This window comes from Scyliorhinus canicula, chromosome 9 (assembly GCF_902713615.1).
Source record: "Scyliorhinus canicula chromosome 9, sScyCan1.1, whole genome shotgun sequence".
Classification (NCBI taxonomy): domain Eukaryota; kingdom Metazoa; phylum Chordata; class Chondrichthyes; order Carcharhiniformes; family Scyliorhinidae; genus Scyliorhinus; species Scyliorhinus canicula.
The window spans coordinates 20,001,992-20,027,664 of record NC_052154.1 but is presented as its reverse complement, the minus strand read 5'-3'; the positions used below and the strand labels follow the sequence as shown (position 1 = coordinate 20,027,664).

The following is a 25,673-nucleotide window of genomic DNA, read 5'->3' as shown; positions in this document are numbered from 1 at the left end:
AAATTTCTCTGAATTCATCTTCTCCACACCCTTATAATAGCAGCAGAGGATTGGTGGACATTTTGGGAAAGCAGCAGAAGTGGTAATTCTGGCCATTTATTTTGAAATTTTCTCTGAATTTATACACGATATTGGGAGATTTGCTCACGATATTGGGATATTAGAAATTTTACTTTGCTGAATCTATTCATAGGATGGAATCATCCCAAAACTTGTCAGAGTATCAGTTTCAGACTGGAAACCGGCGTGTAGCTCTCCAGCTGCACCACCATGTTTTCCCTCCAGATTCTCTGGCACTCTGTGCAGTGTTAGATTTCTTTCTTTTGATTTCCCTTTGTTCCCATTTATTTTATTTCATTGGACGGGATTCTCCATCCGGGATGGCCGGATAACGCTCCCTTCATGATTGGAGAATTTGGTGTTGGGCAACATCGGGATTGAAGCCAGATACCGACCCAATTGGGATGCTCCAAAATGGGAGGGGGGGGCACCATTGGTGGGAATGAGGTCTATAACCACACGCCAGCGGGAGCATGTAAATAAATGTGAATAGGTCTTAATGACCCATTTTCATCCGTTTGGTGGGTCTGGCCCCTATACTCCAGCCTTCCATGAGTCTCTGAGCCCCACAGTCGGGAATCATGTGGGCAAAGATCACTTGTAGTCTTTACTAGTTTGACCCTGGCAGGCTGGATGTCATGGAGGCCCAAGGGGGTAACATTGCCCCCTTGGTCCACAGTGAGATCCACCACGCCAGGGCCTGCTGGTAGAGACTGTCCAACCCCTTTTGAGGGCCACCCCCCAAAATAAAAATGCACTGTCTGCCCACGCTTCCTCTATCAGATCTCCCCCCACACCCCCACAAGGGCCCCATAATAGGGAGATCCTCACAGGAATCCCTGTAATAGGGAGACCCCCCACAGGGACACCTGTTGCAGGGATACCTCCCACAGGGACCCTTGAAATAGGGGGAGCCACCACAGGGACCCCCTGCCTAAAGGGATTCCTCAACAGACATTCACACACACACAGACCCCAGCCCCTCCAGAAAAGAGACCCCTATCTGTAAGCTCGCGAGCTGTCCAGACAGGAACAGTGAGAAGAATCCCAGCTGTTATACTTACCTTGCAGCTCCATGTGTCTATTCCTCAAAAGAGACCGGCTGTGACCTGTGTCTGGTTCCCACAGACCCATTAGCTGCTAGCCATTCATAGCTTACTGCCGTGGTCCGTGATTGACAGCTTCTACAAACCATCTGCAGGTTTGATTCATTCATTTCCCTTCATGATACAGTGGCCTAAGTGGTGAAACCCCAATGTTTGTAAACATTGACCTCATCAAAGAGAGGTAGTGCAGTGAAATCACATGCTTGAGTGATTGGAATGCACTTAGTGCTTGGATTACACTTACCTCTCTTTGTGTGGTCATCATGACTGTTTTTCATTTTTTAAAACCAGCGCCAATGTGACATTACACCGGCTGGGTGGGAAGATGTGTTGAGGGCAGAAGTAGTGGCGTCGAGCCCGCTAATTATATTATAATCTGTGTTAATAATGCTAACCCGGCTCACTCCCTTCTTGGGCTTCAACTTGATCACATCATCACAGTATGGACAAGAAAGATGCTGCACTGAAATCTCACCAGCGCTAATTCCGTTTTTGGCCACTCATGAGAGTTAATGGCCACTACGGGATTTGCACCCATGGCTAGTGCGGCCGCTAAATTGCAGTCATATTTTTCAATTTTGGTAACTAACAATATTGATTACTTTTAGTAATAAATTCGATTAACTCTTAATTGGATGAACATGTGAAGAATGGCAGACAAAAAAAGACTCATTGGTCCTTGCAGCCTTTCACATATTTTGCAACGTCCTGTGTATCACAATAGATACATTAATGCATTACCCACCCCCACCTGAATGCCATGAGAGACAAAATTAAGATAAACTCTGATTTTTTTTTTTCAGATTAGTTCATGGATGTTAAAGGCCAGTCACAGGAAAACTCAATACTGTGGCTTTTTCATATCAGTTCCTTTATAAATAGTATGCATTCGACGGCCGTGTATCACATACCTGGAGATTAAGGCAGGTGATCTGTGTAGAAGCAGTTTTCCAATTTCTGAGTGGGTCAGGAAGAAAAGCAAGTCCTCATCAGGCAGAAATCCCTGAAATATTAATAGTTGATGAGCAAATGATTTATATAATAATCAACTACTTGCTATTACAAACCTAAATTACTTACTACCATAGAACAATTGTTAAAGCCATGGAATAACCCGTTATATATCCTGGACTGGATTTCATGGCAACTCCCCCAGGCCAGTTGGGTTTTTGGTCGAGGAAGGTGGTGTGTAAATGATGACAGGTGGCTAGCCCACTGCCTTCCCAACCATGCCCAATAATACATGAGACGGGTAAGGCGGCCACTGGTTCACCCACCCTAATGCCTATTGACGCCCTTATGTGACCAGAAAGGTGGGGTGGCGTTACTCAGTTACGAGGATGGGGTGGAGGTGTGGGCTTGGGTAGGGTGCTCTTTTCAAGGGCAGTTGCAGACTCGATGGGCCCAATGGCCTCCTTCTGCACCGTGAATTCTATGATTCTATGGGGGGGGGGGCACTGTAAACACAGTGGTTAGCACAGTTGCTTCACAGCTCCAGGGTCCCAAGTACGATTCCTGGCTTGGGTGACTGTGCAGAGTTTGCACTTGGTCCCCGTGTCTGGGCTTCCTCTGGGTTCTCCGGTTTCCTCACACAATCTAAAAATGTGCAGGTTAGGTGGATTGGCCATGCTAAATTGCCCGTAATGTCCAAAAAGTTTGGGTTGGGTGGGGTTACTGGATTACAGGAATATGGTAGGGATGTGGGCTTAGGTAGGGCTAGTGCAGACTCAATGGGCCAAATGGCCTCCTTCTGCACTGTAAATTCTATGATATTCCAAGACAATTAATAGGCACTTAAGGACCTCAAGCTGCCCGCACTCGCATAAAATGCTGCTCGCTGGCAGGCAGGCTGGAGTGTGCAAGCTTTTCAACAAAGCATTTTCAACAAAGTTGGCAAAATGATGGGAAGGAAGGGTGTACCTCCTTTGGGGGTCCCTTGGTGGCATCGAGAACACCCAACCCCCAAAAATGTACTTCGCTTTTTTTACCGGACAAGGTAGTTAAAGGGGAAGCAGTAAATATTGTGTGTTTGGATTCCAAAAGTCATTTGATAAGGTACCACATGAAAGTTTGCTGCACAAGATAAGAGCTCGTGGTGTTGGGGGTGATATGGCATGGGTAGAGGATTGGTCAACTGACAGGAAACAGAGTGTGTTGTCCAATGGATCATCTTTAACTTGGCAGACGGGCCAGTGCTGGGCCTCAACTATTTACAATCTACATTTAATGACTAGGATGAAGGGGCCTACTGCATTATAGCCAAATTTGCGGATGATACAAAGTGAGGTAGAAGAGCAAATTGTGAGGAAGCCACAAAGAATCGGCAAATTGATAGAGATAGGTTAGGTGACAGGGAACAAATTGGCAGATGTGGTACAATGTGAGAATATTATTATTATTATTAGACATGAGATTCGCCAGTTTAGCAGGAAGAATAGAAAATCAGAATATTATTTGAGTGCAGAGAGACTGCAGAATGTTGCGGTACAAAGGGATTAGGATCTCCTTGCACATGAATCATAAAAAGTTAGTGTGGTGGTATGATTAGCATAGCTGCCTGCCATTGGTGCAGAACACTGGCTTACCATTGGCCCTGGTCGGTCATGTGCCTCTCGACTGGTTGGTTGAGACCAGTCTTGTGACGACTCCCCGATTGGTCGAGAGGCTGAGTTAACCCCGCCTCCAGGGCGGGGTATAAATACCCAGTACTCCCGGCGGTCGTCCTTCTACTGTAATCGACCGCAGGGCTAACATCTAGTAGATTAAAGCCATACTTTTGTTCAGCAACTCGTCTCGCGTTCAATTGATGGTACATCAGTTAGCATATAGGGGCTTTTCACAGTAACTTCATTGGAGCCTACTTATGACAGTAAGCTATTATTATTATTAATTATTATTATAGTAAGTAATTAAGGAGGTAGATGGAACGTTAGCCTTTATTGCATGGGGAATGGAGTATAAAAGTAAGCAAGTTTTGCTACAAATATATGTAGCCTGAGGAAGGAGCAGTGCTCCGAAAGCTAGTGATTTGAAACAAACCTGTTGGACTTTAACCTGGTGTTGTAAGGCATCTTACTGTGCTCACCCCAGTCCAACGCCGGCATCTCCACATTACAAATATATGGGATATTGGTGAGACGGCACCGAGAGTACTGTGTACAGTTTTGGTCTCCTTACTTAAGGAGGGAGATATTTGCATTGGAAGCAATTCGGGGATGGTTCGATTGTCTGATCCCTGGGATGGAGGGGTTGTCTTCTGAGGAAAGGTTGAGTGGGTCGGACCTATACTCGTTGAAGTTTAGAAGAATGAGAGGTGAGCATATTGAACTCCGATTCTGAGCGGGTTTGACAGGGTGGACCCTGAGGGATAATAATAATAATAATCTCTTATTGTCACAAGTAGGCTTCAATAAAGTTACCGCGAAAAGCTCCTAGTCACCACATTCCGGCGCCTGTTTGGGGAGGCTGGTACGGGAATTGAACCCGCGCTGCTGGCCTTGTTCTACATTACAAACCAGCCCTATGGATGTCTCTCCTCATGAGGAATCTAGATCCAGGGGGCACAGTTTAAAGATAAGGAATCTCTCAACCATGCTGGAGATGAGGAGGGATTTCTTCTCTCCAAGGAGCATTATCCACAGACGGCAGTCGAGGTAAGGAGTCAGAGGTTTGGGGGACAGATGGGCAAGTGGAATCAAGGCCACAATCAGATCAGCCATGATTTTATTGAACAGCAGAGCAGGTTCGATGGGCCAAATGGTCTACTCCTGCTTCTATTTCCTATGGTCTTAAATAGAACATAGAACATACAGTGCAGAAGGAGGCCATTTGGCCCATGGAGTCTGCACCGACCCACTTAAGCCCTCACTTCCATCCTATCCCTGTAACCCAATAACCCCTCCTAACCTTTTGGTCACTAAGGGCAACTTATCATGGCCAATCCACTAATCTTATGACTTTATGTCCAAATGAGTGAAGATCTGCTGGTGACTGACCTCCACCCATCTTTTATGTCCGACTAAGTCCCATATGTGTTTATTCCTCCGTGTCCTGCACAAATGATTAGTGCATGAGTTGCGGAATTGTAGGGGATCTGATAGGGAGGAGCAAACACCTTATAAACAGCAACCAACATAAAGCTCTGGTCATCCCGATGCCCAGCCACTTCAAACATACTGGATATTAAGTGGAAACATCAAAGCGGAAAAATTCACAAAATGGTCAGCCCAATACATTGCTTTATTGGCAACCATTAACCGATGGTAATGAGATCCAACAGCTATGAATATGCTTCCCCAACAAAGAATATTACTCATTCGTTGTATTGAACCCTGGTAGGTCAGAATTAGAATGAAATACGCCTCCAGCAACACTGGACTCCACCAGGAAAGAGCAGCCCATTTGATTGGCATCCCATTCACCCTGTAAAAAAATTATTCCCTTAATCACTGGTGCATCATGGATGCAGTGTGTGCCATCTCCGATATGAACTGCAGAAACCCATTGAGGTATTGTCAACAGCGCCTCCCTGAGCTACAATCTCTACTATCCAGATGGGCAGAGGCAGCAGGCACATAGGAACATCACCAACTGCAAGTTTCCCACCAAGTCACTTGGAAATGTATCACCATCGTCATTGTTTCATTGTCACTGGATCAAAACCCTGGAACTTCCTGTCTAACAGAGTGACGAGAATAGCTTCACCACATGGAACGCAGTGGCTCAAGAGGGTAGCTCATCACAACTCCCTCAAGAGGGCAATTAGGGATGGGCAATAAATGCTGACCTCACCAGTGATGCCCACACCCCATGAACAAATAAATACGTAAACATTAATACACACCTCTTGTACCATTAAATTGGCCAGTTTCCAATAGGCTCTTTTAAAGACATCAGTCATTTTGATTCCCATAGATTTTCCTAATTCTCTGGTGGCAACAGCATTCCTTGCCTTCGGTAAAGCCAAGTGCAGGATAAACCTACAACAGAAAGAGAGCTCTGTCACCATATTCCAACCTTTCATATTCTACTGAAATGGAGATTGTGGTTTTACATACTTCTGGATTTCAGAAAGTGGTGACTTGATGGAAGCAATAGAATCGGCTGAAGACATCTTTATCTTTTTGGCAATGGGTGTGTTCCTCTGTAAAGCTGCCTGAATGGCGGGAATGATTTTACTTGGTTCACTTGCCCACGATTTCTCATGCAATTCAGCCTATCAGAGGAAAAACAAAGGCATTTGGGAAAGTGCGACATGATTGTGATCAGAGGATTTGCAGAAGAGACAGAGAGTGAAGATTCAAAACAGTTCAGATATCTCCTAAAGTACTAGTTCTTGTTTATTTTCCTAGTCTTCCCTCCTACCCCTACATTCTTGGTGGCATTCCGCACTATGTCCATTGGCTCTTCACCTGGAGATCTTCATAAGACCATAAGACATAGGAGTGGAAGTAAGGCCATTCGGCCCATCGAGTCCACTCCGCCATTCAATCATGGCTGATGGGCATTTCAACTCCACCTACCAGCATTCTCCCCGTAGCCCTTAATTCCTCGCGACATCAAGAATTTATCTACCTCTGCCTTGAAGCCATTTAGCGTCCCGGCCTCCACTGCACTCCGCGGCAATGAATTCCACAGGCCCACCACTCTCTGGCTGAAGAAATGTCTCCGTATTTCTGTTCTGAATTTACCCCCTCTAATTCTAAGGCTGTGCCCACGGGTCCTCGTCTCCTCGCCTAACGGAAACAGTTTCTTTGCGTCCACCCTTTCTAAGCCATGTATTATCTTGTAAGTTTCTATTAGATCTCCCCTTAACCTTCTAAACTCCAATGAATAAAATCCCAGGATCCTCAGCCGTTCATCATATGTTAGACCCGCCATTCCAGGGATCATCCGTGTGAATCTCCGCTGGACATGCTCCAGTGCCAGTATGTCCTTCCTGAGATGGGGGGCCCAAAACTGGACACAGTACTCCAAATGGGGCCTAACCAGAGCCTTATAAAGGCTCAGTAGCACATCGCTGCTTTTATATTCCAACCCTCTTGAGATAAATGACAACATTGCATTCGCTTTCTTAATCACAGATTCAACCTGCATGTTTACCTTTAGGGAATCCTCGACTAGCACTCCCAGATCCCTTTGTACTTTGGCATTATGAATTTTCTCACCGTTTAGAAAGTAGTCTATGCTTGGATTCTTTTTTCCAAAGTGCAAGACCTCACATTTTCTCACGTTGAATTGCATCAGCCATTTCCTGCACCACTCTCCCAAACTGTCTAGATCCTTCTGCAGCCTCCCCACTTCCTCAGCACTACCTGCCTGACCACCTAACTTTGTATCATCGGCAAACTTTGCTAGAATGCCCCCAGTCCCTTCATCCAGATCATTAATATGGTGAACAGCTGCGGCCCCAACACTGAACCCTGTGGGACACCGCTGGTCACCGGCTGCCATTCCGAAAAAGAACCTTTTATCCCAACTCTCTGCCTTCTGTCAGATAGCCAATCCTCAACCCATGCCAGTAGCTCACCTCGAACACCATGGGCCCTCACCTTACTCAGCAGCCTCCTGTGTGGCACCTTATCAAAGGCCTTTTGGAAATCCAGATAGACCACATCCACTGGGTTTCCCTGGTCTAACCTACTTGTCACCTCCTCAAAGAATTCTAACAGGTTCGTCAGGCACGACCTCCCCTTACTAAATCCATGTTGACTTGTTCTAATCCGACCCTGCTCTTCCAAGAATTTAGAAATCTCATCCTTAACGATCGATTCTAGAATTTTACCAACAACCGAGGTTAGGCTAATTGGCCTATAATTTTCCATCTTTTGTCTTGATCCTTTCTTGAACAAGGGGGTTACAACAGCGATCTTCCAATCGTTCGGGACTTTCCCTGACTCCAGTGATTTTTGAAAGATCTCAACCAACGCTTCCGCTATTTCTTCAGCCACCTCCCTCAGAACTCTAGGGTGTAGCCCATCGGGGCCAGGAGATTTGTCAATTTTAAGACCTTTTAGCTTTTTTAGCACCATCTCTTTTGTAATGGCAACCATACTCAACTCAGCCCCCTGACCCTCTATAATTTTTGGGATATTACTCATGTCTTCCACTGTGAAGACAGACGCAAAGTACTTATTAAGTTCTCCAGCCATTTCCTCGTCTCCCATCACTAGCCTTCCGGAATCAGTTTGAAATGGCCCAATGTCTACTTTGACCTGTCGTTTGTTTCTTATGTATTGAAAGAAACTTTTACTATCATTTCTTATATTACTGGCTAGCCTGCCTTCATATTTGATCCTCTCCTTCCTTATTTGTCTCTTTGTTAACCTCTGTTTGTTTTTGTAGCTTTCCCAATCTTCTGATTTCCCAGTGCTTTTGGCCACTTTATAGGATCTCTCTTTTTCTTTGATACATTTCCTGACCTCCTTTGTCAGCCATGGCTGTCTAATCCCTCCCCGGATAATCTTTCTTTTCTTGGGGATGAACCTCTGTACAGTGTCCTCAATTATGCATACAAACTCCTGCCATTTTTGCTCTGCTGTCTTCCCCACTAGGGTCTGCTTCCAGTCGATTTTCGCCAGTTCCTCTCTCATGCCCTCGTAATTACCTTTATTTAACTGTAACACCATTACATCCGATTTTGCCTTCTCTCTTTCAAACTGCAGACTGAACTCAACCATATTATGATCACTGCTTCCTAAGTGTTCCCTTACTTTAAGATCTTTTATAAAGTCTGGTTCATTACATAGCACTAGGTCCAGAATAGCCTGCTCCCTTGTGGGCTCCATGACAAGCTGTTCCAAAAGCCATCTTGTAAGCATTCCATGAATTCCTTTTCTTTGGATCCACTGGCTACGTTATTTACCCAATCCACCTACATATTGAAGTCCCCCATGATCACCGTGACCTTGCCTTTCTGACATGCCTTTTCTATTTCCCGGTACATGTTGCGCCCCGGTCCTGACCACTGTTAGGAGGTCTGTACATAACTCTCATTATGGTTTTTTTGCCTTTGTGGTTCCTCAATTCTACCCACACAGACTCCACATCATCCGACCCTATGTCGTTTAGTGCCATAGATTTAATTTTGCTCTTAACTAACAAGGCAACCCCACCCCCTCGGCCCACCTCCCTGTCTTTTCGATAGGTTGTATATCCTTGGATGTTTAACTGCCAGTCCTGAACCCCCTGTAGCCATGTCTCTGTGATATCTACCACATCATAATCATTCACGATGATCTGTGCCATTAGTTCGTCTACTTTGTTACAAATGCTACGAGCATTCAGGTAAAGTGCCTTAATGCTAACTTTCTTATCATTACAGATATTGGAAGTCCTAAGATGTCCAAAGTTATCCTTTTTGTTGAATTCCTAGTCTGCCTCAAGCTTAAATCCACCTGCCTACATGTTATCCTCCTGCGTATCTTGCCATTTAACTCCATGCTCCCTGTCGCTTTCACTTTCCCTTCCCCCCAACTCAGAAGTTTAAAGTCCTACTGACCACCCTATTTATCCTCTTCACTAGAACACTGGTTCCAGATCGGTTCAGGTGGAGACCGTCCCAACGGTACAGATCCCCCCGGTTCCAAAACTGATGCCAATGTCCCATGAAGTGGAATCCCTCTTTCCCACACCAATCCCTTAGCCACGTGTTTACTTCCCTAATTTTCTTGTCCCTATGCCAATTGGCACGTGGCTCGGGCAGTAATCCGGAGATTATGACCCTTGAGAATGAAAGGAACAAGAAGCTGGGGGACTCATAGAAGAACCATAGAATTTTTAGGAATATTTTCGGCAATAAGTCCATCATTTTCTGATCGATCAGTATGAAGGTCACTCTATGATCCCTTGGACCCAGTGGGGGCACCTTGCCTAAAGTAAACGTGGATCGGGGATAAGGTTAGAACCTTGTCACAGACATTCTCTAAATGATGCTGCTTGTTTAAAACGGTCTTCCAACACAAACACAGATTTGAAATTACTCTTATATTCCTCCTTCCTTTTTCACTCTAGGTATGTCCAGTTACCTCTAAATAAAAAAAATAATTAACTTGCAATTAATGTAGCACCTTTTAGATTGTTGGGATGTTCAAAAGCACTTAGCAGAATGACACAGCAAATACAGCACAGGCAAAGAGCAATTGGACTAACAAGTTCAATAAGGGGCTTGTTTAGCACAGTTAGCTAAATAGCTGGCTTGTAATGCAGAACAAGGCCAGCAGCACGGGTTCAATTCCCATACCAGCCTCCCCGAACAGGCACCAGAATGTGGCGACTAGGGGCTTTTCACAGTAACTTCACTGAAGCCTACTTGTGAAAATAAGAGATTATTATTATTATTTATGCTTCTTTCCTCTTTCCTCATCCTCATCCTCTTTCCTCATCCAAGTCTATTAACATAGCACATTATTCCATTTTGTACCAGACATATATTTAGCTTCCACTTTAAAGCATCCATACTCTTTGCCTTGTGATGTTCCTTCTTGAGTCCCTCAAGATGGTTAAAAGTCGTAGTGCTGACAAAGATCATCATGTATTTCAAACAAAGCTAGTTTATTTACACTACTTTAACTGATTTGCACACCTTACTAAGTAATAGCTAAGAACATAACAGTGTTAAATATATGCTACAGAATCTATAATATCTCTCTAGTACAACTAACACCCTATCTCAACCCTTCACTAACACCCTCTCCCAGAATCCTAAGAGTCACAGTATATTATATGACTACTTTGTGGTGTCACCTAGTGTTGAGATACATGAACATCATCTTTTTAACCCTTTACACGCCCTACATTATACATATTACATGCCTCACTCTCTGGGAAAGGTGCTTCTTCTGAATTACCAATTTACTTTCTTGGTGACTATCTTATATTGATGGCCTTTAGTTTTGACATTCCTCACAAGTGGAAATATTCTCTCTGAATATGCTGGATAATAACCATTCATGATTTTAAAGACATCCATGAGGTCACCACCTAGCCTTTGCTTTTCAAGAGAAAAGAGATCTAGCCTGTTCATCCTTTCTTGATAGGTATTATCTCACAATTTTGCTTTTATCCTTGTAGATCTTTTTTTTTGCATCCTCCTCAAGGCCTCTATGTATATGGTGACCACAACACACACACTGCTCAAAGTGAGGTACAGCCATGGTTTGATACAACTTTAGCATAACTCCCCCATTTCGCAGTCAACGAAGTAGTTTTAAAATGTTGTCACTGTGGTAATGATGACAAATTTTGAACAATTATGTTGTGTATTTCAATGGTCTTGAATTAGTGAAAATGTTCTCTTCAACTTCTCTTTGTATATCCAATTTAAATTTTTTTGTCTTAAACCTTTCAGTGTATATTTCCAGAAAAGCTTGCAAGCATGTTTCCTTAATAAAGTTGTAAATTTATAATCGCATGCATGAGTCCAATGCCTAAATTATTACAACCTATCAATTAACAATCCTGCTTGTAAGTGAACATAAAAATAAATATTCACCTGCAAATTTCAATGTTATGCACTTGTTATAAAATAGATGACTGTCTTTCCTATTACCTAGAAATTACTGTCGGTGTTATTAACCGATGGATGTTCAATGTGTTCTCAAGACTTTTTCCTGTCCACAGTTTGTGCACAGGTGTTAACCCTTTGTTTTTTTCAATACATTTACAGTATCCAATTATTCTTTTCCAATTAAGGGGCAATTTAGCATGGTCAATCCACCTAGCCCGCACATCTTTGGGTTGAGGGGGTGAGACCCACCCACACACAGAGAGAATGTGCAAACTCCACATGGACAGTGACCCGGGTGCCAGGATCGAACCTGGGTCCTCGGTGCCATGAGCAGCAGTGCTAATCATTGTGCCACTGTGCCACCTCTTAACCCTTTGTTAACATTTGGGTACTGTATGTTGGGTGGGTGTTGACGGTCCCACTAACATTATGATATGCAAGAGCACATAAAGCAGCCTTTCAGGATGAACCACTCTATCAGATTGTATGAAGATGGTTACAACCATGGAAGGTGCATGTACATTGGGCTGCATTCTCCGATTTCCAGGCTATGCGGGAGGATCCATGGTGTTTTACGTTAAAAGAATAGGCGTCGCCCCAGCACCAATCCTCTGACTGGTGAGGGGCTAGCAGCAGCGCCATGTAAAACGCCCGGCCTTCATGATATTAACGCCTGGAGAATTGCCGGGTCCGTGACCGTGTATGCGCACAGCGACGACCTGCAGCGGTCGCGCCATTCAACATGGCGCCGGCCGCGCGCAAACCCGATCTGCCAGATAGTGCCCCTTGGACATCCCCTCGCCACATCCCTCCAACCCCCCACCAGTCCCCCCCTGCCCTAGCTGAAGCCCCCCTGGCCAGCAGCATGGCTCCCGCCCGACTGTGGCGGCGCTGGACACAGTCCGCAGCTGCCACGCCCGGTTCCCGCTCGCTGAGACCACACATCTCCCGTCATGAACTCGGCCCTCGGTGGCGGAGCATCGGGGGTGGGCTTTCAGATAATGTCCTGAGGCCGTCCCAATGGTGTGCGGCGTGCCCCTTGATGATGCCGTTTTGGAGGGGGTGGAGCATCTGGAAACAGGCGCTGCGCCCGATTCCATCATCAAAAGGGATTGTCCAGCCAATCGCCGATTAAGAATTTGGCGTTGGGGAATGGAGAATCCCGCCGATTGTCTTTTACCATTCCTTCCAGTATTTCACACTATTCTCCAAGGGAAGAGAGAAGAGGTACAAACACACCGTGAGGGGATGGGGCGAGTCCCCTGGTGGATTGGAGATGATGGGGAAGTCCTGTTTGAGGCGGGGGGGGGGGGGGGGGGGGGGGGGGGGGGGGGGGGAGGGTTGTTGCAGCATCGGTGTGGGTCTGTACAATAATTGCTCAGAAGTTAGAAGAGGTTTTAATTCTTCTGTCTTTTTCCAGGTGATTATTACTGCAGCCACCAGAAGTTTACAGTTTAAATTTCATTTTCAAATGTTTCCCCCTGCAAGGCAATTGCCCAGAGGAAGTTTGCATTTCGGGGCAATTGTCATGCACACCTTTGCTGTGAAAATCCAAAGGGCTTCCCCCAGTGCATCTTTGTAATATCCCACATAATACAACACCTTTGAGCTCAGGAAATACAGCCCATTAATTAAAGCGAAGAGGCCACATAATGAAACACAAAACTCCACCATGCTGTTGGCACGGGCAGGATGCATTTGTTTTCTTACTACCTTCAGTAATCAGCATTTTCTGTATGGAAAGGGATCGGTCTTTTCTCACCCTTGGTGTGTGTAATCCAATTAAATAATTTGGTCACAAGCTTACATGAGTTTAAAATAAACACGGTTATTTATTCTCATACACCAACTCGAATTAATGCAACGGCACAATCTCAACCAAGAATACATAATGAGGCTTGGCTGAGAGCCTGGACAGCTACTACAATATGAGAACACCTGTTCCCCAGAGGAAGCATTATTTGATTGATAGCTCAGGCTTTCTGATCTCTGCGGTAAATTGTGCGTTGTTCGTCCAAGGCTTTGTGCTTTCTGGTCGTTGAAACTTCAAAAAGCCTGAATGATTTTACTGACTTGGTCCAGACTTATATTTCAAGCACAGGAAAATGTTATCAATGGATAACATTTTTCAATGCGTTTTTTTTTTAATGCATTGGTTCAAGAAAGTGTACAGTGAATCAATTGGCAGGCATGGGCTAGAGTTTTCCATAAGGGGGCATAGGCGGTGGGCAAAGGGGCAGAGCTCAGCAAGTGGCATGAGGGGCCTGAGGAGGTGGGTGGGGGCATAACTTGGCATTGGGGCATGAGGGCAATATTTTGAACTTACCTTTTAAAAGCCTCTTCACGTAGACAAAGACTCTAAAGGTTGTGAACCACGACTCTTTCAAAACCTGGCCTAACTCCATGAAAATTGCGGAGACGTGGGGCATGCCTGGAGTCAGCCAGGTCTAGAGTTCTGGGTGTGGGCTTCTGACAGGAACCTGCCCACACCCGTTAAAGGAACTTCCGAAAATCAGCAGCCCAGGAATGAGGTCAGGAATCTGCCCACCATTTTCAAAGGTCAGCCCAACACGGTGAAAATCCAGGCTGACAATAAAGCAGCTATTGTCTTTCACAAATGTAAGATAGTTGTAGGCCAGTGTCTTTTGTTCAGCAAAAGTGTTCTTTATATATAAAATGTTAATTATTTGAATATATGTACATATATATGTATATCTAGCAAATAGATGTTCAGTCAATGACATTATAAGTTAATATTTTACTCACATCTTAACAATAGATTTGATGATTCAAAGTTGAAGTGAGGATCTTGTAGAGTGAAGGGCTCATAGCAGGTTGTGGGGTTTCTTGCAGTCAAGTATCTAGGAGGTTGCTCCTCAACTGAACTTTGAAACTGGAACAAGTAAATTTCTTTGGCTGCTTGCTGACTTTCAGCTAGTTTCAGAGTCTTGTTCTCAGGCTTAAACTGCTGGCCCTTATAAGGAAAATATGCACAAACGTTCTATGCAGTTGCTGCCTTCGTGGTCTTCTTCTGCATCTGCCCATCTTTCTCCTATTTTTAAAAAATTTATTTACGGGATGTTGGCATCACTGGTTAGGCAGGATTTATTGCCCATCCCTAGCTGCCCTTCAGAAGGTGGTGGTGAGTTGCCATCCTGAATCGCTGCAGCCCTTAAGGTGTAGGTACACTCACTGTGCTGTTAGGGAGGGAGTTCCAGGACGTTGCCCCAGCGACAGTGAAAGAAGAATGATATATTTCCAAGTCAGTGTGGTGAGTGACTTGGAGAGGAACCTCCAGGTGGTTGGGGTTTCCAGGTATCTGCTGCTCTTGTCCTGAAGTATCGTGGGTTTGGAAGGTGTTGTCAGTGAGTTACTGCAGTGCATCTTGTAGATGGTACACACGGCTGCCACTGTTTGTCGGTGGTGGAGGGTTTGAATGTTTGTGGAAGGAGGAGCAGCCAAGCGGGCTGCTTTGTCCTGGATGATGTTAACCTTCTTTTTTTTAAATTTAGCAATTAAGGGACAATTTAGCGTGGCCAATCCACCTACCCTGCACAGCTTTGGGTTGTGGGGGCGAAACCCACGCAAACACGGGGAGAATGTGCAAACTCCACACGGACAATGACCCCGAGCCGGGATCAAACCTGGGACCTCGGCGCCTTGAGGCAGCAGTGCTACCCATTGCGCCACCGTGCTGCCTGATGTTGAGCTTCTTGAGTGTTGTTTGAGCTGCACTCATCCAGGCAAGTGGAGGGTATTCCTACTCCTGACTTGTGCCTTGTAGATGGTGGACAGGCTTTGGGGGGGTCAGGAGGTGAGTTACTCGTCGTAAGATTCCTCGCATTTGACCTGCCCTGGTAGCCACAGTATTAATGTGGCTAGTCCAGTTCAGTTTCTGATCAATGGTAACCCCCAGGATGTTGATTGTGGGGGATTCAGCGGTGGTCATGCCATTGACTGTCAAGGGGATGTGGTTAGATCCTCTCTTGCAGGAGATTTACATTGCCTGACACTTGTGTGGCATGAATGTAACTTGCCAAATGTCAGCTTAAGTTTGGGATCTTGGGTTAATAAAGGCTCTCAGTATCAGAAGCCAGTTCTGGTCACATAGTCAGTGGTTGCTGTTCACTCAGGATGGCTTAAAGCTAAAAGGCCATTGATACACAACAGGTGACAGTTGGTGGTATTCCATATTTGTGGATTACCAGTCGAGTCAGATATCCTTTGTTGAATTACAAACCTTGAGACATAGGCTAGGATTCTCCATTGTGAGTGCGTCCCACTACCGCTGCTGGCAAGGATGGAGAATGTGGCCCTCAGCCAAATCTCCCATTCACTGCACCGGGACTAGAGTATCCCACTGCCGTGAATGGACAGAGAATCCAGCCCATAAAGTCTCAAAGTCCATTAGCTCTGTGTTTTGCGCAAGCTTTGAACAATGCAGGCAGCATGAATTCCACAGATATCATTCGTCTTCGCATGTGCATTCCAGGGGTAGATCCCCACCTAGGGTGATTTATTTTAGAACTTTCTGGAAGCTTTGTTGCCTATGTTGTAGCATAAATGTCACATGACCCCTTGGCAGCCATCACAACATTCATCAGTGTCCATGTTAAATAAACAACATACAGTGACAGAAATTTCCACACAACTTCAGGCCATTTGTAAATTTATGAGTATGACATGCCTTTACTGTGCATGACACAGTGTTAATTCTATGTTATTACAATGACACAGCTCTTCTTTGAGGCTATTGCTTGCCTGGTTGATGCTCTGTCACTACAAAGCTGAAAAAAAAATACTAAGAGCTTCCAACTCACTGAGGTGACTTCAGAACAATCATCGTCTAACAACCTGCTCTGAGAACTCTGCTCATATTTTGATACCTATGACAAATTCCACCACAGCAGCTGAGAGAATCCACAAATTTACAAAACGGTCATAAACATTTGAAATAAAGTGACCTACAACATTGTTAAAAAATATATCAATTCGCCCAATATGAACTGATCCATAAAAAAATTCCTGGTTCCAGATCCTCATCTGTGCCAAAAAACTGATCAGTTGTTCCTCGTGCCAAACCCTAAACGTGCACTAAGCGTCATTTAAATCCATCAAATCATTTTGTGAGATGTATTGTTTACAGGCAAATGGACAAAGAGGCTAACAAAAGGGGCACAAGCATTATCTCCGCCCACCTCCAGTCGAGGAGGTAATTAAACATGAGCATAAAATTAAGCCCAGGACATAAAAATAAAATGGAATGTTTTCAGCTATGTATTTATGACAATTTTAAATTGCACTGTAGGATCTCAAAACATTTGAATGAACTCCATCAAAGAACAATAAACTTACCTCTCTGAGACAGCGATAGCCATGCTTTTCCAGGAACTCCTGAAACTTCTGACCAATTGCCCCACTTTGTTGAGACAAAAGCCAGGATGCTGCATTCTGATTAAGAAGAAAGGGTTCAAATATTTCACTCAAATTGCATTCGAAAGTAATATTGAACTTCAAAATGTGCATCAATCAACAGATATCTGCGTAATACTATATAGTGATAGTGCATAACAATCCTTCCTAAAATGACAGCTGGAATATATGTGCATCAGACTCAGTGCATTCTCACAGATTGCTCTCCAAAAGTGGGTCATTCTCCCAGAAACTACGGGCAAAATCTTCCACATTTGTTTCGTGTTGGTTTCAGTGAGAAAACTGGAGAGAATCCTGCCGAATTTGTCAGTGAGAAAAGTCGCCGCATCTTCAACCAGCTTAAAAATTGTTTTCACGGGTTCCACGCTGTGATCGTGGCGGCCTGGCTCTGAGTCGCTCATTCTGGCATCACTTGATCTCAGCAAAAGGGGGAGAAGGACCCCAGGGGCGATCCCAGGAATCCAGCCCAAAGCTTTCAGATGGAGCCTTCACCAAGATGCTGAATGAGGTGGCAGAGAGGAGCAACATGCTCTTTTTCATTGGCAGAGGTATAGAATACAAAGGTAGGGACATAATGATGGAACTGTACAGAACACCGGCGAGGCCACAACAGTATTGTGTGCAGTTCTGGTCACCACATTACAGTAAGGACATATTTGCTCTGGAGAGAGTGTAGAGAAGATTTACTAGAATGTTGCCAGGGCTGAAGAATTGTAGCCACAAGGAGAGATTGGAGAGGTTGAGATTGTTTTCATTGGAACAGAGAAGGCTGAGGGGTGACACGATTCAGTTATGCAAAATTGTGAGGCGTAGCGATAGAGTAGACAGGTGGACCCTTTTTCCCTTGGCAAAAAGTTCAAACACCAGGAGTCATAGATTCAAGCTAAGTGGCAGAAGGATTAGAGGGGACATGAGGAAAGACTTTTTTTACGCAGAGGGTGGTGGGTGTCTGGAATTATCTGCCTGAGTTGGTGTTGGAGACAGAGACCCTAAGCTTTTAAAAAAATTACCTGGATCTGCACCTTAAGTGCTGTAAGCGGTAGGGCTGTGGGCCGTGTGCAGGAAGATGGGATTAGAGAGGGCACCTGGGTGTTTTGGGTTGGCATGGACACAGTGGGCCGAATGGCCCCCTTCTGTGCTGTATCTTTTCTATGGTTCTTCCTCATTACGCTTTCTTATTACACTATCTCAGGAATAAAACCAGGAGTAGGTTCATCATCGCTTACTTTGGATGATTCATTGTGGGCAATAAAAAAGCAAGAAGTTCTGGTCAAAAAATCATAAACATTTATCCAATTTTTAATATTATTCCTGACAGAAAGCTAGGGGTTACAGCTGTGTAAGTTCCTGTGACTGCTGCTCCACACAGAGTAGACCCGAGTGAGGATTAGGAGTAAGCCGTACAGGTCTCCTGATGTGTGACATGGAGTGCAAATTCATAAAATCAATCCCAGAACTTATGTTGCCATTGGAAATGACCTGATTTTCTAAAGGAATGTGTCAGCATCCAAACAGGATTATTGTAAAGTCTTAGACCGTCTGTCGTAACTACATGAATGTCTCTCACCTGAGCATCCATCTCCAGAAATGTGTTCACCTTTCCTTGGGTTTTGATCAGTTCAACAATATCCTAAAATAAATACAATAAGGCCAGCAAACGTTAAAATTAAGTCATAACAAAGGAATTGCAACTTCAAAAACTACCCAAACTCAAAATGCACATCCTCCAGTTGAGGGCAAACCAGTGCTTTATAGAGATTCATTATAACTTCCTGCTTTTGTGCTCTATTTATGAAGCCCAGCATTCCGGGTGCCTTATTAAGTGCTTTTTTGACCACCGTGCCTCCTTCAGTGATGTCTTCACGTGCTTCTACAGGTCTCTCCGTTCATGTGACTGCTGTTACCCATTTTAGAATTATACTTTATATTGCCTCTCCTGTTCTTGTGACAAAAATGTATCGCTTCACATTTTCTACATTAAATTTAACCTGTCATGTATATCTAACCATTCCACCAGCCTATCTATACCCTGTAGAAGCCTATCACTATTCACCTCAGTTCAAAATACTGCAAGTTTGGCGTCGTCTGCAAATTTTGAAATACTGCCCATTTTTGGGACGTCCTGGGATCGTGAAATGGAGTTATAGTAATGCATGTTCTTTCTTTGGTCACTGTCTGTGTGGAGTCTGCACGTTCTCCCTATGTCTGCGTGGGTGATATGCCATCAATGAACACACAGCGAGTGGTGAACATAACTGAGGTTTTAATAAACTAAGCAGATAGCCTCCCGGCCTCGGATCCTGAACTGGGGCAGCGGCGGAGCCCAGCCACCTTTATACCGAGCCCGGGGGAGGCGGAGCCAACAGGCAGTAGTTTACCACATTACATATAATACAGTGGCAGTTTAGCACAATACACAGATTATATACTGCAGTGGTTCGGACCCAGCAGGGACAAGCCCAGGCATGTAACAGTACAACAGTACAATACAATACTACAATACAGTGGTTTACCACATTCACCTCCTGTTAAAAAAAGAGTCCAGCGGGGGGGTGAAGTGGAGTTAAAGATCAAGTCTGTCGGGGGCCTTGACCTTCCGCCGTGATCGCCTCAGTCCCGGCTGTGGTGAAGGCACCGGTGTCAAGACCTGCGCGTCCGGGAGCGTGTAGTCCTCTTCTTCACCCAGTAGTTGAGTCAGTGGTGGTGGTGGGGGGGGGGGGGGGGGGTTGGTGAAAAGACTGTGCAGGGCCTTGATGACGGTGGCAGAGGTCATGTCAGGGCATGGGATGGCAAAGGGGAATCTTGAGTATTCGTCAACAATGTTGAGGAAGTACACGTTACGGTCAGTGGAGGGGAGGGGCCCTTTGAAATCGATGCTGAGGCACTCAAAGGGGTGAGAGGCCTTTACCAGGTGCACTCTGTCTGGCCGATAGAAGTGCAGTTTGCACTCCGCGCAGACCTGGTCACGGTCCTGTCCTCCTCGATGGAGTAAGGCAGATTGAAAGCCTTGATAAAATGAAAAAAACGGGTAACCCCCAGGTGACGGAGGTCATTGTGGAGGGCCCAGGGTCGGTCTACTTGTGCGCTCGCACATGTACCACGGGATAGGGCATCTGGGGGCTCATGAGATTCCCAGGTCGATACAAGATATCGTAGTTGTAAGTGGAGAGCTCGATCCTCCACCTCAGAATCTTGTCGTTCTTGATTTTGCCCCATTGTGTATTGTTAAACATGAAGACAACCGACTGTTGGTCAGTGAGGAGAGTGAAGCGCCTGCCGGCCAGGTAATGCCTCCAATGTCGCACAGCTTCTATAATGGCTTGGGCTTCATTTTCGATGGAGGAGTGTCGAATTTTGGAGGCATGAGGGTACGGGAGAAGAAAGCCACGGGCCTGCCCATCTGGTTGAGGGTAGCGGCCAGAACAAAGTCCGACGCATTGCTTTCCACCTGGAATGGAATGGACTCGTCCACAGCATGCATCACGGCTTTGGGAATATCTGCCTTGATGTGGTTGAAGGCCAGGTGATCCTCAGCCATCAGGAGAAAAACGGTGGATTTAATAAGTGGACTGGCCTTGTCCGCATAATTGGGGACCCCACTGGGCATAGTAGGAGAAGAACCCCAGGCATCTCTTCAGGGCCTTGGGGCAGTGGGGGAGGGAGAGTTTCAGGAGGGGGCGCATGTGATCGGGGCCGTGCCCTAGGACTCTGTTTTCCACAACGTAGCTAAGGGTGGCTAGGCGGGTTGTGCAGAAAACGTATTTTTCCTTATTGTAAGTGAGGTTCAGGAATTTAGCGGTGTGGAGGAAGTGCCGGAGGTTTTCGTCATGGTCCTGCTGGTCATGGCCGCAGATGGTGACATTATCTAAGTACGGGAGTGTGGCCCGTAGCCCGTACTAGTCAACCATTCAGTCTCTCGTTGGAAGACCGAGACCCTATTGGTGACGCCGAAGGGAACCCTGAGGAAGTGGTGGAGGCGGCCATCTGCCTCAAAGGCGGTCCTCCGGGTGGATAGGGAGCTGGTGGTACGCGGACTTCAAGTCAACTGTGGAGAAGACTCGATACTGCGCAATCTAATTGACCATGTCAGATATGCAGGGGAGGGGGTACGCATTGAGCTGCGTGTACCGGTTGATGGTCTGACTGTAGTCGATGACCATCTGGTGCTTCTCTCCAGTCTTGACGACCACCACTTGGGCTCCCCAGGGGCTGGTACTGGCCTCAATGATCCCCTCTCGGGGGTCAGGCTGGACCTCCGACCTGATAAAGGCCCTGTCCCAGGCACTGTATCGTCTGCTCCTAGTGGCGACGGGCTTACAGTCCGGGGTGAGGTTAGCGAAGAGTGAGGGTGGGGCGACCTTAAGGGTCGCGAGGCTACAGATGGGAAGGGGGCGGGGGCAGGGGTCCACCGAACTTTAAAGTAAGGCTTTGGAGATGGCACTGGAAGTTGAGCCCCAGTAATAGGGCAGCACAGAGATGGGGAAGGGCGTAGAGTTTACAGTTAGTGGACTCTACACCTTGTATGGTAAGGTTCGTGACACAGTACCCCCGGATTGCTACTGAATGTGATCCGGAAGCCAGGGAGATTTTCTGGGTCGTGGGTAAAATTGGGAGCGAGCAGCGCCTTACCGTATTTGGGTGAATGAAGCTGTCTGTGCTCCCGGAGTCGAAAAGGCAGGCCGTCTCGTGCCCGTTCATCTGGACGGTCATCATAGATTTTGTGAGGTGATGAGGCCGAGACTGGTCGAGCGTGATGGAGGTGAGCTTCGGAAGGTGATGGGTAGGCCGGTCGGAGGTAGCGGCGGCCAGCGTATGACCAGGTGAGGAGGGCTCCCGGGAGGCTGTGGAGTGGTCCCAAGATGACGGCCCCCTTGGGTCACGTGTGACGGGTGGTATCGGGGATGGCGGCGAAGATGGCGGCGCCCACGGTCGCGCATGGTGGGTGGCGCGGCAGCTGGGGGCGGCCCCGACAGGCAGCAGGCAACGCTGCTGGGCCTAGGAGTTTTCGGGAGAGATCGGGCCTGGTAGGCTTTCGCAAAGTGGCCCTTCCTCCCACATCTGTTGCAAGTCATGTTCCGTGAAGGGCAGCATTGTCTGGGATGCTTACCCTGGCAGCAAAAGTAGCACTTCGGGCTTCCAGCGTTGGCGGGCTGCTGCGCGGCACAGGCTTGGCTGCACTTGAGTCGGGTGATGGCGGCGCTCACGAGGTCCACGAGGCTGCTGCACAGTCGGAGGTGTAGGCCTCCATGTTCTGGAAGGCCACCTCCAGTGAGTTTGAAAGCTGCACTGTCTCTGGGAGGCTGAGTGTACCATCTTCTAGCAATCACTGGTGGATGTAGTTTGATTTCATGTCTGCGACATAAGTGTCCCTGACCAACAGCTCCGCAAGGCACGCAGGCACGCAGGAATTCTGCTAGTGGGTTTCCTCCGGATGCTCCGGTTTCCTCCCACAGTCCAAAGATGTGCGGGTTAGGTGGATTGGCCAGGCTAAATTGCCCGTAGTGTCCTAAAAAAAGTAAGGTTGGGGGGGGGGTTGTTGGGTTACGGGTATAGGGTGGATACGTGGGTTTGAGTAGGGTGATCATTGCTCGGCACAACATCGAGGGCCGAAGGGCATGTTCTGTGCTGTACTGTTCTATGTTCTATGTTCTATGATTCCCCAGGGCGTTGTCGTCTCGTGGCAAGAAGGTGCCTAGCATACACTTCGTTTACAGACTTAACATAGTGCCCCTTCAGCAGCATTATCGCCTCCATATACGAGGAGGCATCCCTGATGAGAAGAAAGACTTGCGGGCTTGCCCGTGCGTGGAGGATCTGCTTCTTTTGGAGGTCGGTGAAGTCTTCGGTGATGGATCTGAGATACGCTTCGAAGCTGCTTAGCCAGTGCTCGAATGTTGCAGTGGTATTGGCTGCCTGTGGGTCCAACTTCAGGCGATCAGGCTTGAGTGATGAATTCACCTTAGATGCTTAGTTTATAAAATTAATTTGCCATCAATGAACACACGACAAGTGGTGAGCGTAACTGAGGATTTAATAAACTAAACGGAAAGACTCCTGGTCTCGGATCCCGAACTGGGGCAGCGGCGGAGACTAGCCACCTTTATACCGAGCCCGGGGGAGGTGGAGCCAGCAGGCAGTAGTTTACCACATATAATACAATGGCAGTTTAGCACAATACACAGATTATATACTGCAGTGGTTCGGACCCAGCAGGGACAAGCCCAGGCATGTAACAGTACAACAGTACAATACAATCCACTGGTTTACCACAGTGGGTTCCCTCCGGGAGCTCCAGTTTCCTCCCACAAGTCCCGAAAGACGTGCTGTTAGGAAATTTGGACATTCTGAATTCTCCCTCTGTGTACCCGAACAGGTGCTGGAATGTGACGACCAGCGGCTTTTCACAGTAACTTCATTGCAGTGATAATGTAAGCTTACTTGTGACAATAAAGATTATTATTATTATTTTATTCTATCTGTGATGTGCTGCCTCTCACTTCCCTCAGATGATTCCTATGAATAATTGTGTTGCCTTCTTCAGACCTGGCAATAGAGAACAAGCTGATAGGAGTGAAAAGGGCCTTGGAGAAGATTTCCATCCTTACCCACCAGAACGTATAGGGCTTCTTCAGGCGAGTGCCGGAGCCACTGTGTATTCCAGGTCGGGAACTATTTTTCCCTGTACTTTTACATGCCCTCCTATTATTCCCCATCCCCACCACCTGGCTCACATAGTCTTAGGCTTGTGAGCTCCAATGGATAAGTGTATTGTACATCAGAAATTATGGCAAACATTCCAAACATTTTCCAAACCGCAATGCAGCAGGCACATCACCTACTCCTCAGACAGATTGGTTGGTGTAATGTTCCCAGCGCACTTGCAGAGATCCTGCAACTTCTCTCTTGAAATGTTTTAATAACACACGTGTCACAATCGTGACCATTTGCCTACAACAGCCAGGATGGCTGAATAGGGTTAGCAGGTCAGGAAATATATTGGATTGCAACCCATTGATATATCTAATGGAGTGTACTGATGTAATGGTAATCAAATGCTGACACTCCTGCTTGCATTTTCTGTTCGCATTTAAGATTTCCACATTCGTCACTTTTCTTTAAATCTGGCCCGGAATTCTCCCCCTGTTTTAATTCACTTTTCCCGCTGGCAGCGCACCCCAGCCCCTGGGATTCCTGGTGGGATGGCTTCAATGGGAAATCCCATTGACGAGCGGTGGGAGTAAAGAATCTGAGAAACACAGCCGGGATAGCCGAGGAATCCAGCCCCTGACATCAGGCATCTTGACAGCTGTGTTTCAAGATTGGACATACAGGCTCCTTGACCTTTGTTGCTGTTGATATAGTTCTGCTTATTTATAGTTTATTCTTACCTCCAGATATGTTGGAATGTCAGCAGACAAAACATCTGGACACGTGCTGTAAAGAACAGCAAGATCCGACATCATTTCAGGGGTGTACACTGTGGAAGTATAGTACTCAGAGATTAATGTCATTGCATTTTCTAGATGAACCATTTTCATTACACGCAATGGTTTTACATCATTATTCCTTTCACTGATAGGATGTAAATTTTAAGGAACCTTCAGGTAAGTGCTCGGGGTTGGGAGATAGGTAGGCAGCAATCCGAGAAGTGGGTGGCCAGCAATGGTCTTCAAGACTGGGCAAAACACATCTGCTCCTTGTATCTCCATGTTTAGGTTGGCTTTTTGTTCATGAAACCTGGTGCCAGCTGCTTTTAGGACTTGCCAATTTCAGAATTTTGGTTTCGAGACAGATGTTAGGCACCCTGTTTGCATTTGTTGCGGGACTAATGCTATTCATTAATATACTTCAGGCTTCACCCATACGATGGGTCGCACACTTCTGGTATGGAAAACGCAGCTGCACCATGTTAGGGCATCAAAGATTTTGCCTGTAAAACAGCTGCAGTGTCAACAAATTTCGAGACAAATGTGTGTCTGAGGCGTGTAAAACGTCCAAGTCACAGTTTAAATCAATGATGATTGAGCTGCACAAACTAAGATGGAAATCTAAACTTTGCCTGAACTTTGTTCAGTATGATTAAATTTAATCTCAAGATTTTCCTGGCTCGGGGTGGGGTTCGTCAGTTCTTCTTTAGAACAAGCTGGAGTCTGAACAGATTTGATTGGGGTGTCAAGAATTACGTTGTGAAGACGAGGTAGAAACCGAATGCTCGCAGTGATTGTGGGGCAATCACGAGCAAGAAAGATTAAGGGCACCATTCTCCGGCCCCCTAGCCATGGGTTTCCAGGCGGTGTGCTGTTTGCCGGCAGTGGGATTCTCTACTCCCAATCGGAATTCCCATTGATGAACCCCCCCCACCCTGCTGGGAAACCCGTAGGCAGGGTGCGCTGCATTCTCTAATAGAGAATCCCAACGATCAATAAATGTAATAGATGTAGGACAGGAATTACATTTTGCCCAGTTCTGAGGTTGTAGAATTTGCTGCTAGAGTTAGTGAATGAAGCGGTGACTACTTATTCCTCCGTTAGCCACATGGGTCGCGGAAAGAATATTAAAGGGAGTGG

At 46.2% G+C, this 25,673-nt stretch overlaps 1 protein-coding gene across 1 annotated transcript in view; it reads right to left on the bottom strand.

Moving 5' to 3' along the window:
* LOC119971133 (putative phosphoenolpyruvate synthase) overlaps positions 1–25,673 on the bottom strand; it is a 114,399-nt gene that overhangs the window by 16,141 nt on the left and 72,585 nt on the right. The window contains exons 27-32 of the mRNA XM_038806300.1: positions 24,495–24,583; positions 18,674–18,736; positions 17,029–17,124; positions 6,224–6,381; positions 6,010–6,145; positions 2,078–2,169 (exon numbers count right to left, since the gene is read on the bottom strand). Coding sequence (XP_038662228.1) covers positions 2,078–2,169; positions 6,010–6,145; positions 6,224–6,381; positions 17,029–17,124; positions 18,674–18,736; positions 24,495–24,583 — 634 coding nt within the window. The remainder of the gene's footprint in view (positions 1–2,077; positions 2,170–6,009; positions 6,146–6,223; positions 6,382–17,028; positions 17,125–18,673; positions 18,737–24,494; positions 24,584–25,673) is intronic.